The sequence below is a fragment of the Bos indicus genome, chromosome 21, assembly GCF_029378745.1.
Source record: "Bos indicus isolate NIAB-ARS_2022 breed Sahiwal x Tharparkar chromosome 21, NIAB-ARS_B.indTharparkar_mat_pri_1.0, whole genome shotgun sequence".
Lineage (NCBI taxonomy): Eukaryota > Metazoa > Chordata > Mammalia > Artiodactyla > Bovidae > Bos > Bos indicus.
Window position 1 is genome coordinate 20,481,164 of NC_091780.1, and position 13,248 is coordinate 20,494,411.

At 49.3% G+C, this 13,248-nt stretch overlaps 1 protein-coding gene across 1 annotated transcript; it reads right to left on the minus strand.

Moving 5' to 3' along the window:
- Positions 1–12,107: 12,107 nt before the first annotated feature.
- Positions 12,108–13,046, minus strand: LOC139178315 (myeloid-associated differentiation marker-like). Its single transcript, XM_070775923.1, has one exon. It carries the CDS (start codon positions 13,044–13,046, stop codon positions 12,108–12,110), a length of 939 nt encoding a protein of 312 aa, XP_070632024.1.
- Positions 13,047–13,248: the final 202 nt, after the last annotated feature.

Here is a 13,248-nt window from a genome sequence, read left to right on the forward strand (position 1 = left end):
TGGGCTTATAACCTACTATGTGTCAATTAAATGAATAGAAGCACATGAAGGACTCCTCAGAGGGTCTCTGACAGGGCACTCTCAATCCATGTCCCCTACCTGTTCCCCTCCCCGCCCCCTTCACAGAGGACCTGGAAGGCCCTGCCCTACTTAGACATCAGCACATGAAGCTTGATTTGCTGCAGATCAGGGGCTGCAAACCAGCTTGCACTGCAGGTGGACTCTTGATGTGTTCAGTTTCCATCACAGTGTTTTCATGAAGAAATGATGTAGAATCACTAGTATTACTATTTCTTTCCCTAAGGGCTTGGAAGCGGCAGCGTTTTAATTTCTCATGAAAATTCAGACTCCCAGCTCCTTTGGAAGCCTCAGGAGGTCTAGTGTCACCGGGCTGTGTGTCCTTGAGGGGCTGGGGGCACTGGAGCTGATGTGGCTATGCTCTCTATATTGTTTTCCATTCATATCTTCATGCAGTTTTCTATATTTCTCTTATTCTCCTGTATAATTGACATAAAGCAAGTCTATGATCATCTCGCATGTCCTGATTTCTTCTCTTGGGCATGACCAGACTTCCTGCCTGCTCACAGGAACGTTCACCCCTCCATCCAGGGAGCATCTGTGTCCTCAACCTCATGTACAATCTTCAATACATTTCATATGTTCTGAAATATGTAGACATGTGTGTACATAAATGCACATGTTTGTAGGGCATATCTGTATTTTTTTTCCATTTTATACACATGAGAGTGTGTCATGCACAGGGCCTCCTTCTTTTCTACCCTGGCAGGTGCAGCTGGTCCTCTCCAAGGGCCCTAGTCCTCTCCAGGGGCCCTAGTCCTCTCCATCCCCTTTACTTCCTTCCTTCCCTCCTGGCTCCTGTGGGCATTTGGACTGACTCTCCTTCTCTAGATCAGTGGACCCTCCCCTGTGAGTCTCAGACACTGGGGGACACAGGAAATAACAAGGGGACCTGGGATCCAAGTGACTACCATGCTCTAGAGTAGGTCAGCTAGATTTTCTGGTAATTTATAAAAATATGAGAGACTATATTTTCCAATTTTTTATTTATTTTTATTTCTTAGAGTTGTTGCATAAGGTTACCATGAGCTTGGTGGTTTAATACAAGAGAGATTTATTCTCTCACAGTTCTGGAGGTCAGAAGTCTGAAATCAAGGTGTCAGCAGGGCTGTGCTGCCTGTGATGCTCCGAGAGGGTCCGTCCTTGCCTCTTTTAGCTTCTGGAGACCCCTTATCTTGTAGCCCCCCACCCTTAACTCCATCTCTGTCTTCATATGCTCATCTTCTCTCAACTCTGTGTGGGTAAATCTCTGCATCCTTTCTCTCGTAAAGACACCAGTCACTGGACTGTGGTCCCACCCTCCATCCAGGATGATTTCCATCCCCAAATCTTTAGTTAAGTATGTTTGCATCACCATGCTTCTATATAAGGCCACGATCTGAGGTTCTGAGTAGACATGAGTTTCAGGAGGACCCTCTTCAACCCATTACAGTTCTCTCTCCTATCTTCCTGTCTTTTTTTTCACGGTGTCTTTTTCTAATGTGTTTATCATTAGTGTATTTGTTTATCAAAGTGTATTGGTTTGCTGAGTATTTCATATTGGTTTGTATTCACTGGAGTTCCTGGGACTCACAGCAGGTTGATCCCTCACAAATTTTGTCATTAAACTGTGAGCCCCCTTTTACAGGACTTGCTTTTCTGGGAGGGTCCCGACACCTTTGTTGGAAGCTTCACCCAGAATAACTGCATTTGCTTCTGCTCAGGACCCTCCAGGCCAAACACCTGCTGGGTGCCAATTGTGTTAATTTCCAGGTTGGCATTGTTTGACCTCAGAGGTCATGTATATTTGGGCCCGTTTCACCGGAAATGAAGACTTAGATTTTGCTTCTCTTGTGAAGACTTAAAAAAAAATCCAACACTCCTGTCAAGGTGGGTATTAGCCTTGACCTTTCCTCTTGCTGAAGGGCATGGTTTTCCTTGCCTACTCTACCTCTGAGGTTGTGAACAATGTGGTCCTAGCTTTAGGGAAGTGTCTCAGCTCCAACTCATTACTTTCTGCCACCCCAAACCTCATTCCTGACCCAAGTGGGCATATAGACCAGCCTCCAGTTGGCCAGGGTCAATTCTCTCTTCTCCCTCCTCCCACACACAAGCAGCAGTCACATCCACTCTGCCACTGAAACTTCATGAGATCCTCAAGCAAATCATATAACTGAAAACTCTTCCTCACTTCTTTGCTTTGTTAACCTTTTTATATGTCCTTTAAGACTTGACTTTTAATCACCTCCTCCAGGAGGTCTTCCTTGATTCCAACAACTCCATCTCTGATTGCTTCCAGAGTGACACTTCTGTGAAGTAATCTGATGTGGGCAGCTCCTGGGTCTCACGTGAGTACAACAGGTGAGGTGGGAGGAAAGGAGGTGTTGCAGGAGCAGCAGACAGGGCTCAGTGTAGATGGACCTGGACACCAGAGACACAAGTAGGATCTTAGTGATGAGGCCTTGCTGACATTCTCTAAGGAGGGGCTGATCCATCAGAGGCCCACTCTGGAACTGACACTCTGGGTGTAGGAGGAAAATGGGATGGAGGCTGGCCAAGAAGTTGGGTGGCAAGTTTGGGGGCTGATTGTAGAGTCCACATATGGGATGATGGGCCTTGAGCAAAGACATTTCAGGGGTGGAAGGCAGGGGCAGATTTATGAAATATTTGAGAGCAAACATTCAACTGGTCTTGATGAGGGGAGGGGCCAGGATTACTGACACTTGATGCCCCAGGGACAGCTGTAACCTCACCTCTCCCTTCTGCTCTCTTAACATCTCAGGCTCCATCCCAGGTGCTCCCAGCGCCCCTCCCCTCCCTCTGGACACCACCCACTGAGTGTGCTCTGGGAAGGGAGGCTAAGAAAGGGGGAACCAGCCAGAGCATCAGGGAAGCAGCCTGGGCTCCTGCCTCCTTGTTTCCTTGAGGCCCCTCCAGATACACATGCTATTCCTCCACCTGCACCTGAGGCCCGGCTCGTGTGCTTCTAGAGGGAGAAAGTTTATTAAGAAATGGCTCTCTGCCCTCAATGCACCAGGAACGATTCTCTGGAGTGATGATCCCCCTGCTCCTCAGCCTCCCATCCTTCCTTTTCTCCCTCCTCCTCCTCCTCTCCCATTGTCTGAAGGTCTCAGGTCCTCAGGACTCCAGCCTCGACCACCTCTTCTCTGTGCACCTTCTAGTCCTTATCCAGCCATCTGACTGGATGTGTTCTAGGCACTGGACAGAGAGCAGAGAATGGAACCAATAGTTTCTTCCCTCACGAATCCTACTTATCTAGATGGATAATATGCAAACCAATATATAATAGCATGTTATCTGGTAATAAATATAATGACAAGGGGAAAACAGGTGAAGAGGCAGTTATTGGAATGTGGGGAGTAGATAAGACTGCTCCATGGATGTAACATTTAAGAAGATGCTGAATGAAGTAAATAGGCTGAGTGATGACAACTACGCAATTCCTGCCTCCAGAGCTAATCTCTACTGAGTACTAGAGTATAGTTACCTCCTGAATGCTCAGCTACCTCCTGAGTTCTCCCTCTGAATCATGCATGGCACCTCACACTCAACATGTCCAATCCCACCTCTTGAAACTCCCACCCCCAAAACACACTGATCCTTTCTCATCTTTCTCATTCAGTCAATGGCAGCACCTTCACAGATGCTCTTTACAAAATATGTGTGAATCCATCCTCTCTTTCATCTTGAGTCACCACCTGGTCCAGATCCATCCATCCCCTCACTTGCTCTCCTGCCATAAGCTTCCTGCTAATGACTGTTTCCATTCTTTACCTCAATGTCTGCTTTGGAGTGAACTTAACTAAGAAAAGTTTTCAGGCTTCTCTTTGCTCCCTCAGGTGAAACACACATTCCAAAATATCACCTTGAAAGCCCTACAAACTGATACCTCTTTCTACTTCTCTTGCCTCTTTGCCTCTCTCCCTCCAGCCACTGAGAACTTCTCCCAATTCCTCTTGGTCATCTCAGGGCCTTTCCACTGACATGTCCACATGTCCCCCAACCCTGAACTGAGACCAGAGCTCAGCCTGGAACATGGCAGTCCTGTGCTCAGTCAATGATACTCTAAGCCTCAGTTTCATCATCCAGAAAATAGAGATAATTAGCACCTGCTTTTAGACATGATGGGCTCTTGATTAGACCTGCAGAGAACATCTCTGGCAACTTCAGCAGAGAACAACTGTACTAGAGAGCTGCTGGGTAGCTTAGAGAATTATTAGGGTGGGACCAGGCTTAGAAATAGGATCAGACGAGGAAGGCAGGAGCTAGGCAGCCAGGGCACAGCCAAGGGAGCTGGTCCAGGTACCATGGCCATTGGAAGCTCACACTGGACGCTATTGCAGGCCTGGATCATGAGGCTGTGAAGTAATATTCATAAGCCCATATTATAAAGTCATATTCATTCAACAAATACTGCTTGTGTCAGCCCAGTTCAGTGCTGGGAATATAGTCATGAGTGAAAGAGGCAAATGCTCTACCTGGTGCATCTATATTGTAGCGTTTATGTTTGAAGCCTCATAGTTTACTTGAAGCTGAATGTAGAGTTTTGCATTCTATTTTACAATAGGGCATAATATTATACACATAACATATCAGGCCTGTTTCAACAAAAAAATAACAGCTTCCTACAAACGGACTGGGGACTCTGTCCCCCTATTTGCTTGATGACGCAGAACCCTGTTTCCTTACATGCCTATAAGGAGCAACTTCTTGACACCAAGAACAAAGCTTAAAACAAGCTTGTGGAGCGGGAAGAGGAGAAAGCAGCAGTGCCAGGGTCCTGTGGTCGGGGGAAGAGATTGAGATGATGGAGGGATCTGGGTCTCTGCCAGCCTCTGCAGGGTCCAGGAACAGAATATTCTGGAATCCCTCCTTCCGCCTGAAGCACCAGGAAGAAACACAAACTCTTTCTTCTTAGGGATTAGCATAAGGAGTGATCCCAGACTAGCAGCGAGAGTGTTACTGGGGGCAGTGGTCTGGGCTGATGGGCAGCTGGCCCTGGCTCAGCAGGGACATGGACCACTGCCGTCACCTGGTGACCTGAGGGATGACGTGCTGCGGGCAGCAGTGGCAGCTGGGAGCCCGAGGGGCAGGCGGGCTGCAGCTGGGACCAGGGGAGTGCCTTCCCTTGGCTGTAGTGCTGAGAGGGTGTCATTTGTCCTAAGGTTTGTCAGGGTCAATGTAGGGAGGGGAGGATGCCCAGAGGGAGCACCACTCTGTGAGCTGCCCAGATGGATGGTTTCTGAGAACTTTGTTGCCTGAGGAAGCTCACTCTTCTTCCAGACAAAGCACTGGAGGGATTTATGGAAACAGATGCTGGTTGGAGTGGAGGTGAGGAGATGGGCTTGAACGGAGCTCCTGTCATCACCTCCCAACCCCTGGTCAGAAGCAGATTCAGAAAAGAGCAACAGGGCAAACCCTCACCAGCCCAGCTTGGCTCCAGAACAGACTTTAGGTTACAGCTCACAGGTTCCGTCAGCTGAGAAAGGGGCCCTGAGGACTTGGGCGGCAGCGGGGCTGCGGTGGACACAACAGTTACAAGAGGTCACACGTGTTGTGCTCACTGCAGGTCGAGCTCTGCTGTGGATTCATTTGTTCCTCCCAGCAGCCCCTGAACTATGCACTCTGTGTCCCCATTTTCACAGCCACAGAAAGGTCAACTGGCCAAGATCACACAGATAGGAAGTGGCAGAGCTGGGATTTGAGCCTAGGTACTTGGTTCAAGATCTTAAACTCTCCCTGGATTTGGCATTGTACCTTAGACCCAAGAGGAATGGAGTAGCCATTTCTGCAGCAACAGCACTCTGACTAGGTGACTTATTTCTATTTCATCTTCAGAGATATATTTATTGTCATCCCCATTTTATAGATGTTGAACTGAGGCCCCGAAACTACATTATATCTTTTGCTCAAGGTTACACAGTTGCTCCTCGTCAGAGCCTGGAGTTCAAGTCTGGCTTCCTGCAAAACTCAGCAGGTACTAGAACCTCAGGAACGGCTGAGCCCCTTCCCTCTTCTCTTGGGTCCAGGAATAATCTCCGGGCTCCTGTGTGTCCTGGTCTAACTGCAGTGCCCCAAGCAGAGGTCCTGCAGCAGTGCCCTCATCTCAGCCAGACCACTTCCTGTTGACCAGCCAGCCAGAAAATGCCAGAGAGAGCGTGGAGACCTTAGACCCTGCCTTCTCCTCAGCTCATCTGCCTCCCTACACCCACCTTGAGACAGGAGACAAACGCACAGACAAGGGCCAGGATTGGCATCCTGGACTGGTTCCCAGGGCAGATAACCAGGTGCCTGATGCCCCAGGAGAGAAGAAATCCTCTTCTGTCCACTCAAAGGTAAATTAGGGAAGGCTATCACCGTGATTATTCCAAGAAGCTGCTCCAGAGCCAGAGAATGGGAACATCTGTGCCCTGGGCTCTGATCTGGATGCGGCTCAAGCCACAATCTTGGGGAGTGGGGGCGTCAGCTGGAGTCACGCTGCCTGGAGGAGGCTCTGGCTGGCCAGCTGAGGAGGGAGCCTCTGGCCACTGCCTCGGGAGACAGAGAGCCCAGGCCAGGCAGGGAGCAAAGGTAGGGCCTGAGGCTTGGGCACCGTGGGGCTTCTCCATCAACTGTGTGTGCTAAAGGGCTGGGGGAGTCCTGGTCATAGCAGGTAGGCTTGGGGGCCACAGCTCCCCCTCTCCAGCCCCTGGACCCAAGGCACCTCCCTTCCCTCTGCCTTTGGAGACAGGCTTGTGTGGGCATCTCTCAGCTCCTCCCCCAGACTGTCCATCAGAATTGCAGGGAACATGGAAACCATCTGCCAACTATCCCTCCCCTGACCCTTCTCCAGTTGGTATAGTTTTCAAACTTAAATTTTATTTTCTTGAAAAGGTAATACATTTACATGGTTCAAAATAAAAATATTCTTTTAAAAGCCATATATTGAGAAACCTCACTTCTACCTGTGGCTCCATCTACTCTCTCTTCCATTCCTCTTCCTGATTAAGAGCAGGCATCTGCTCCACTGAACTCATGGGGGTCCTTTCTGTGTTTCTTGAAGCAAACCAATTATATAGATGTCTTTGTTTTTATTTGTATTTCTCTCCCTATTATACATTTTAAAATAGCATACTATACATCTTACTGTTTTTACTCTGTATATACTGGAGATATTTCCTTATCATTATTTGAGAGCATCCTCATTTTTTCATACTGTTTAGTATTCCTTCTTCTGTCTACACAATAGTTTATTAACTACCATCCTAAAGATGAGCATATGAATCACTTTCAATCTTTCCAATCTTATTTTCAAATGAGATCTTGAGTGGGAGTTTGATTCAAGCCAGATTGCTCTGGTTCGAGAAAATGCGGGGTGGGCCAACACCCTACTTGCAACCCCACCATCTCACTAGAAACCAAGGTCTCCAGAGGACATAGCTTAAAAGCCATCATTTTAGCCTCATTTTCCTATTTTATAAACAGGAAACTGGAGCTCAGATCAGTGATGAGACTCATCCATGCTCATGAGTTATCCTGTGGCAGAACTGAAACCAGAAACCAGATCTCTTGGGCTCTGCTCTCCATCCAACTCATGGTTCATCTCCAGGGAGACCAGACCAGGGCTCTGGGGCCACTTGACTGGAGGCAGGACCACATGTGACTGTGGACCCCAATCTACCTCTTTCTCAGTCTGGGTTTCCATTTCCTCTTCTACTATTTCAGATCAGTCCCTTTGTACTCCCAGCAGAAAAGATCAGGGAAAGGCGGCGTTGGGAAGGACCAGGGGTCTCTGGCACCCCTCCCCCATCTAGCAGATGAGGAAACTGACTCAGCAGCAGTGAGTGCCCTCCTCAGGGGGACGGAGCAGGTTTATGCAGAATGAGGGTGGACGGGGCGGAATCCCAGCCTGGAGGATGCTGCTGCCACATTTGTCACAAGCAGCGTGGGGCTATGGACGGACAGCTGGCTTGGGGACAGGACACCTGGTCCTGACTCTGACTCTGCCACACGCAGGGTGACTCTGGACACATCCTGCCCCTCCTTGGTTTCTAGCTGCTCCTTCCCTATGACGAGAGAGTTGAACTAAGCAGAGGACCTTTACACTCTCTTTTGAGCTCCACAGTGAGGGACTGGACCAGCCTTGAAATTGTGACAAATGACACTTAACCCCCCAGCAGGGGGGTTGTAGCAGCCACCCTCAAAAACCATGAGGCTTGGACAGTGAGCCCCTCAGGTGGGCCCACCCTGGGCGATTCTTTTATTAAAGCACAGAGGCATTTCCATTCTCCTGGGAAGTGAGGTCCCAGGGCTGTGTTCCATTTGATTCAGGAAATATAAGAATATGATACTCCTGCACAAAAACTTGGGTGTATCAATGTGTTTATCAATGAAAAATTAGTCAATAGTCAACTTAAGAAAGAAATAGAAGTTTTATTGGAGCCAACCTGATGAGTATAACTGGAGAGACAGTCTCTCAGGAAGCTCTGAGACCTGTCCTTCAGAGAAGTAAGGAGGGCAGGATGTATGTGATTTGGGGACACACAGCTTGGTATAGGTTACTGCTCTTCATGAGGACCAGATGTCTTGGGTAATGGTTCTAGTGCTTTTCTGAATATGGGAAGATGCAAGAAACTGGGCTCATAAAAAAATTCTCCTGAAAATATCTAACTATCTGAGGTCTGGTTCTCACACTTGTCCCAGAGCACAAAGTACTTTATCCTGATTTTCACCCTGAGTTCCATCTAAGGTGGATTGTAGATCAGCGACTGGCAATGGCTAATGACTTGTTTCTCTTTTTCAAAAGCATTTATTTTATTTATGTATATGGCTAGGCTGGGTCCTAGTTGCAGTATGTGAGATCTAGTTGCCCAACCAGGGATCAAACCTGGGGCCCCTGCGTTGGGAGTGCAGTCTTAGGCACTGGACCACCAGGGAAGTCCTGGCTTGATTTTTGTAGAACTGGGTGGTCGGCAACATTCTTTATTACACAATCCCTCTATTTCTGTCTTAATTTCAGCCAAGGTTTAGAAGACATTTTTCACCAATTTGTCCCAGGGTGCTAGGAATGCTCATTCCCAGGTCAGATGGGGATTTCACTGATAGACCACTCACATGCTATTACTCACCCTGTCCTGGCAACAGTAGGACGGCTGGACCATCTGTCTTACAAGTCTCTCAGTTCCAGGAGATGGTTTCCACTTGTTGCTTCTTCTCATGTCTAGAATCACACTACTACAATCATGGATCTTAGAGAACTATATATTTCATTTCAAGTAGCCAGTGCTAATGTATGCTTAGTCGCTCAGTTGTGTTCAACTCTTTGAGACCTCATGGACTGCAGCTCTCCAGGCTCCTCTGTCCATGGAGATTCTCCAGGCAAGAATCCTGGAGTGGGTTGCCATGCCCTCCTCCAGGGGATCTTCCCAACCCAGAGATCGATCCCAAGTCTCTCACATTGCAGGCAGATTCTTTACTGACTGAGCCACCAGGGAAGCCCAAGAGTACTGGAGTGGGTAGCCTATCCCTTCTCCAGGGGATCTTCTCACCATAGGAATCGAACCAGGGTCTCCTGCATTGCAGGCAGGTTCAAATAGCCTAGTTATCTTATTTTTTTCATCATTGACTCAAGAAACAAGAATCTTGTAAAATGGGCAGAACACAAGCAATACATCTAGTGACCCCAGTAAGGTCGTAAGTAAGTAAGCAGTGTCATCTTCTAAGAAGTTCCATGGCTTCGGCTAGAAAAATTGACCTCTATTGTGGAGCAGATATTTCTGCTCTTTAGGAGGTCAGATTCATGCACAATGCACACTAGCAAGGAAGAAAGAGGCCCAAATGGGTAGAGAAACATTTTATTTGCAAATTTTTCTTCTCTTGCCTTAAAATAAGAATTTTATTTCATTCCCTCTTAAGATTTGCCTGCGTTAGGATGACCTTCTGGGAGCCCTCCCCCTCCACCCCCTACCAATGGGTGAAGATCACACGCTTCATCCCAGGACAGGAGTGAGGGGCAGCAGATGGGGTCCTTCCCCTCCCCTCCCCCACAGCTCTGCTTGTCAGCCCGTCTGGTCCTGGTGACACCAGGATGCTGGGCTCTGAGGCTTTGTAATTGATGACAGGAGACTTGTGGGACCTTCACAGCCACCAGTTACTGTAAAGGCCTGCTGATCTCAATGCAGGGGAGCACAAGGGCGCACACACATGTACACACAGTGCACTGAGCATGCACACAAGCACACACCTTTATAGTGAGGCATCCAGATGCTCTCACGGCCCCTTTAAGAACTAGGGGACAGGATACTAGGCACTGGGGTGGGGCCCAACATCTAGTGTCACAGGCTGGGCCACACCCCCAGGCTCTAGTCCAGGCCTGGGTGGAGAGCCAGTGGGAGGGGCTCCCAGAGACCTATGTTTGGGTGAGGGTGGGAATTGATTGGGAGAAGGCAATGGCAACCTACTCCAGTACTCTTGCCTGGAAAATCCCATCGATGGAGGAACCTGGTAGGCTGCAGTCCGTGGGGTTGCTAAGAGTCAGACACGACTGACCAACTTCACTTTCACTTTTTACTTTCATGCACCGGAGGAAGAGATGTCAACCCACTCCAGTGTTCTTGCCTGGAGAATCCGAGGGACAGTGGGGCCTGGTGGGCTGCCGTCTATGGGGTCGCACAGGGGACTCCTCTGAGCTCTAGGCAAATTTGCGGCAAATAGAGTGGAGGATTTTGTTTTGTTTTCTTTCTTTTCTTTCATGTTTATATTGAGGTTGAAAAGGTTATTATAGATGTGGGAGAATAGAAAAAACCATTCTCTATGATTGATAGCAGTGCTGATAGGAATAAGAAGCTCCAGAAAAATTTTTTAAATTGTGCACATTTATATAGTGCAAATTATGCCTGAGTCCCAGAGAAGCAGGAAGCAACATCAAAAAGCAACCAACACAGAAAAACACACGTATGTGTCCCCTCACACCCAACAATACAGTTCCTTTCACAATGGGAGCAGCAACCCCCACCCCCTACAAACCACCCGCCCAAGAAAATTTGACACTTTCTCTTAAAAAACAGAGTCACTCAGTAATTTTTGGTCCACAGAACAGAAGGAAAAAAAGGAAAAACAAAACAAAACACCCAGACAGGTTGGCAGTGTCCATGCTCTTCTCCCTGCAGAGGCAGGATCTGCTGTTTTGATCACTGAGTCAGGGGGACCACATCGCTGCCCCTCACAAACACTGCAGACAGGTGTCTTCAAGACCCTGGGGTTCTTCACCAGCTCTTTTTTTTTTTTTTTATTCCCCAGAGAGTAGTTGGGACGGAAGGCATTTGCCTCTGGCTTCCTCTAAGATGCCCTCTAAGCGACGGATGTTTAGTGAGCCTGCAAAAATTCTGGAGCCAATCTCTTGGAGGACTGAGCACCAAGTGGGGCCCAGGAACCCAGAGTATCTCATGCAAGAATCTCGCCCACTAGAGATTATTGACCTTCAGAGGTTTTTTTTAACTTAAAGGGGAGGTGCACTGTACAGTTGCTCCACTGGGAGAAAAAAAGCCCAATCCCTTCCTACCTGCCCACACCCCCTAAACTCCCCAGCCACACCAGTAAGGCACTGCCAGGGGGACAGACACACTTTGGCAATGAGGCCCCTCCGGAGGCCCAGCGTGTGAACAGCTGCACAGAGGGCTGTGTGCTGTGGAGTCAGCACCTTAGGAGGCGGGAGGAGGCTGTGGGCAGAGAAGGAAGGAGTCTGAGGTCCTGATGGATCAGAAGAAGGAAAATGGGGAGAGGTGGTCAGGACACAGGAGACGAGAAAACTAAGGACAATCAGAAAAGGGCCAAAAAGTAGAAAATGAAGGAAAAATGAGAGAAGCAAGAGAAAGAGACAAAACAGAAATTGAACAACCAAGGAAACCAGGAAGGAGACAGAGCAGCAGGAGGGAAGGGAACAGAAAAGAGTGAGATGCATGGGGAAGGATGTGAGGAGGGAGAGAGCGAGCCAGGAAGAGGGTATCAGAGGATGTCAGAGTTCGGTGAGGATACCTCCTGTGAGCAGAGGATCAGGAGACCCTGGGCTGGTCCTCGGTCCCTACAGAGACCTGGTGAGCCCAGTACCCCAGGTCGGCCACGTAAACCAGCAGGTTGATGGCTGTCAGGACGGCCACAGCCAGGCGCTGGTCCCAGGCGCACATGTCGTGGGTGAGCTCGTCCCTGCAGTCCCCATCACTGGACCTCTGGGGCTGCCCGCCGAACTCCTCGCTGAACTGGTAGAGCGGCCAGAGGACCAGAGCACTGATGGAGAGGAGGACGGAGAGTAGGCTGAGCACTAGCTGGAAAATGGAGAAGGTCCTGGACAGCATGTATTTCCATTCAGCCAGGCCCAGCAGGAGGACCACAGCTGCCAGGATGAAGCAGATGGAGTACACGGCCACACACCACTCCAGGGCCGGCTGGTGCAGGTACAGGGAGGTGTTGCTGAGGAAGGCAAAGATGACACCAGCCACGAAGGTCTCCAGCACCTTCAGCAGGGCTGAGATGGTATTCTTATAGAAGAAGATCTCCTTGATACCATACCAGGCCCTCATCCCGGCCACTTCTATGACATACAGCACAGACGCGATGCAGGAGAAAGCAGTGGCTGCGATGGCCCGGTCCCTGTAAGGACCATAAGGCACGAACTGTACGTAGGTGATGGAGTAGATGATGGAGGCCGCGAGGCAGATGAGGGCAGCGTAACAGGCATAGGTGACGGAGATGTTGCACCAGAAGAAAGGAAATTCAGAATCGGCCCTGCATAACTCGACTATGGAGATGAGCAAGGTCATGGCGAAACAGACACACCAGAGGGACATAGACCAGTTACCTATGGCCCCTCTCCAAAAGCCCATGTCAGCCACAAGAGAGAAGGCCACACAGGTGGAGAAGAGCTGTGGCAGGTGGAGGCAGCAGCACACGGCAAACATGGCACCACCATCTGGGGATGTCGACCGGGTGGACATGGTGCTGTGATGGTCAGGCAGGTCACCGTCACCAGTACAGCAGTGGTCTTCCCTGAGGACCCACCAGAGAAAGATCCAGTTCCGGAGGTGGATTGAGTCAGACGCCTGGAAAAGACACAGGGCCCTGTGAGGGCTGAGGCTCAGGACCTGTGGACTTGGAACCAATGGCTCAGACACTCAGGTAAGAGCACAGCCGCTCCAA

Bases quoted from the DNA above. Each gene is read 5' to 3' on its own strand.
- LOC139178315 (XM_070775923.1), bottom strand. From the start codon at position 13,046: ATGTCCACCCGGTCGACATCCCCAGATGGTGGTGCCATGTTTGCCGTG.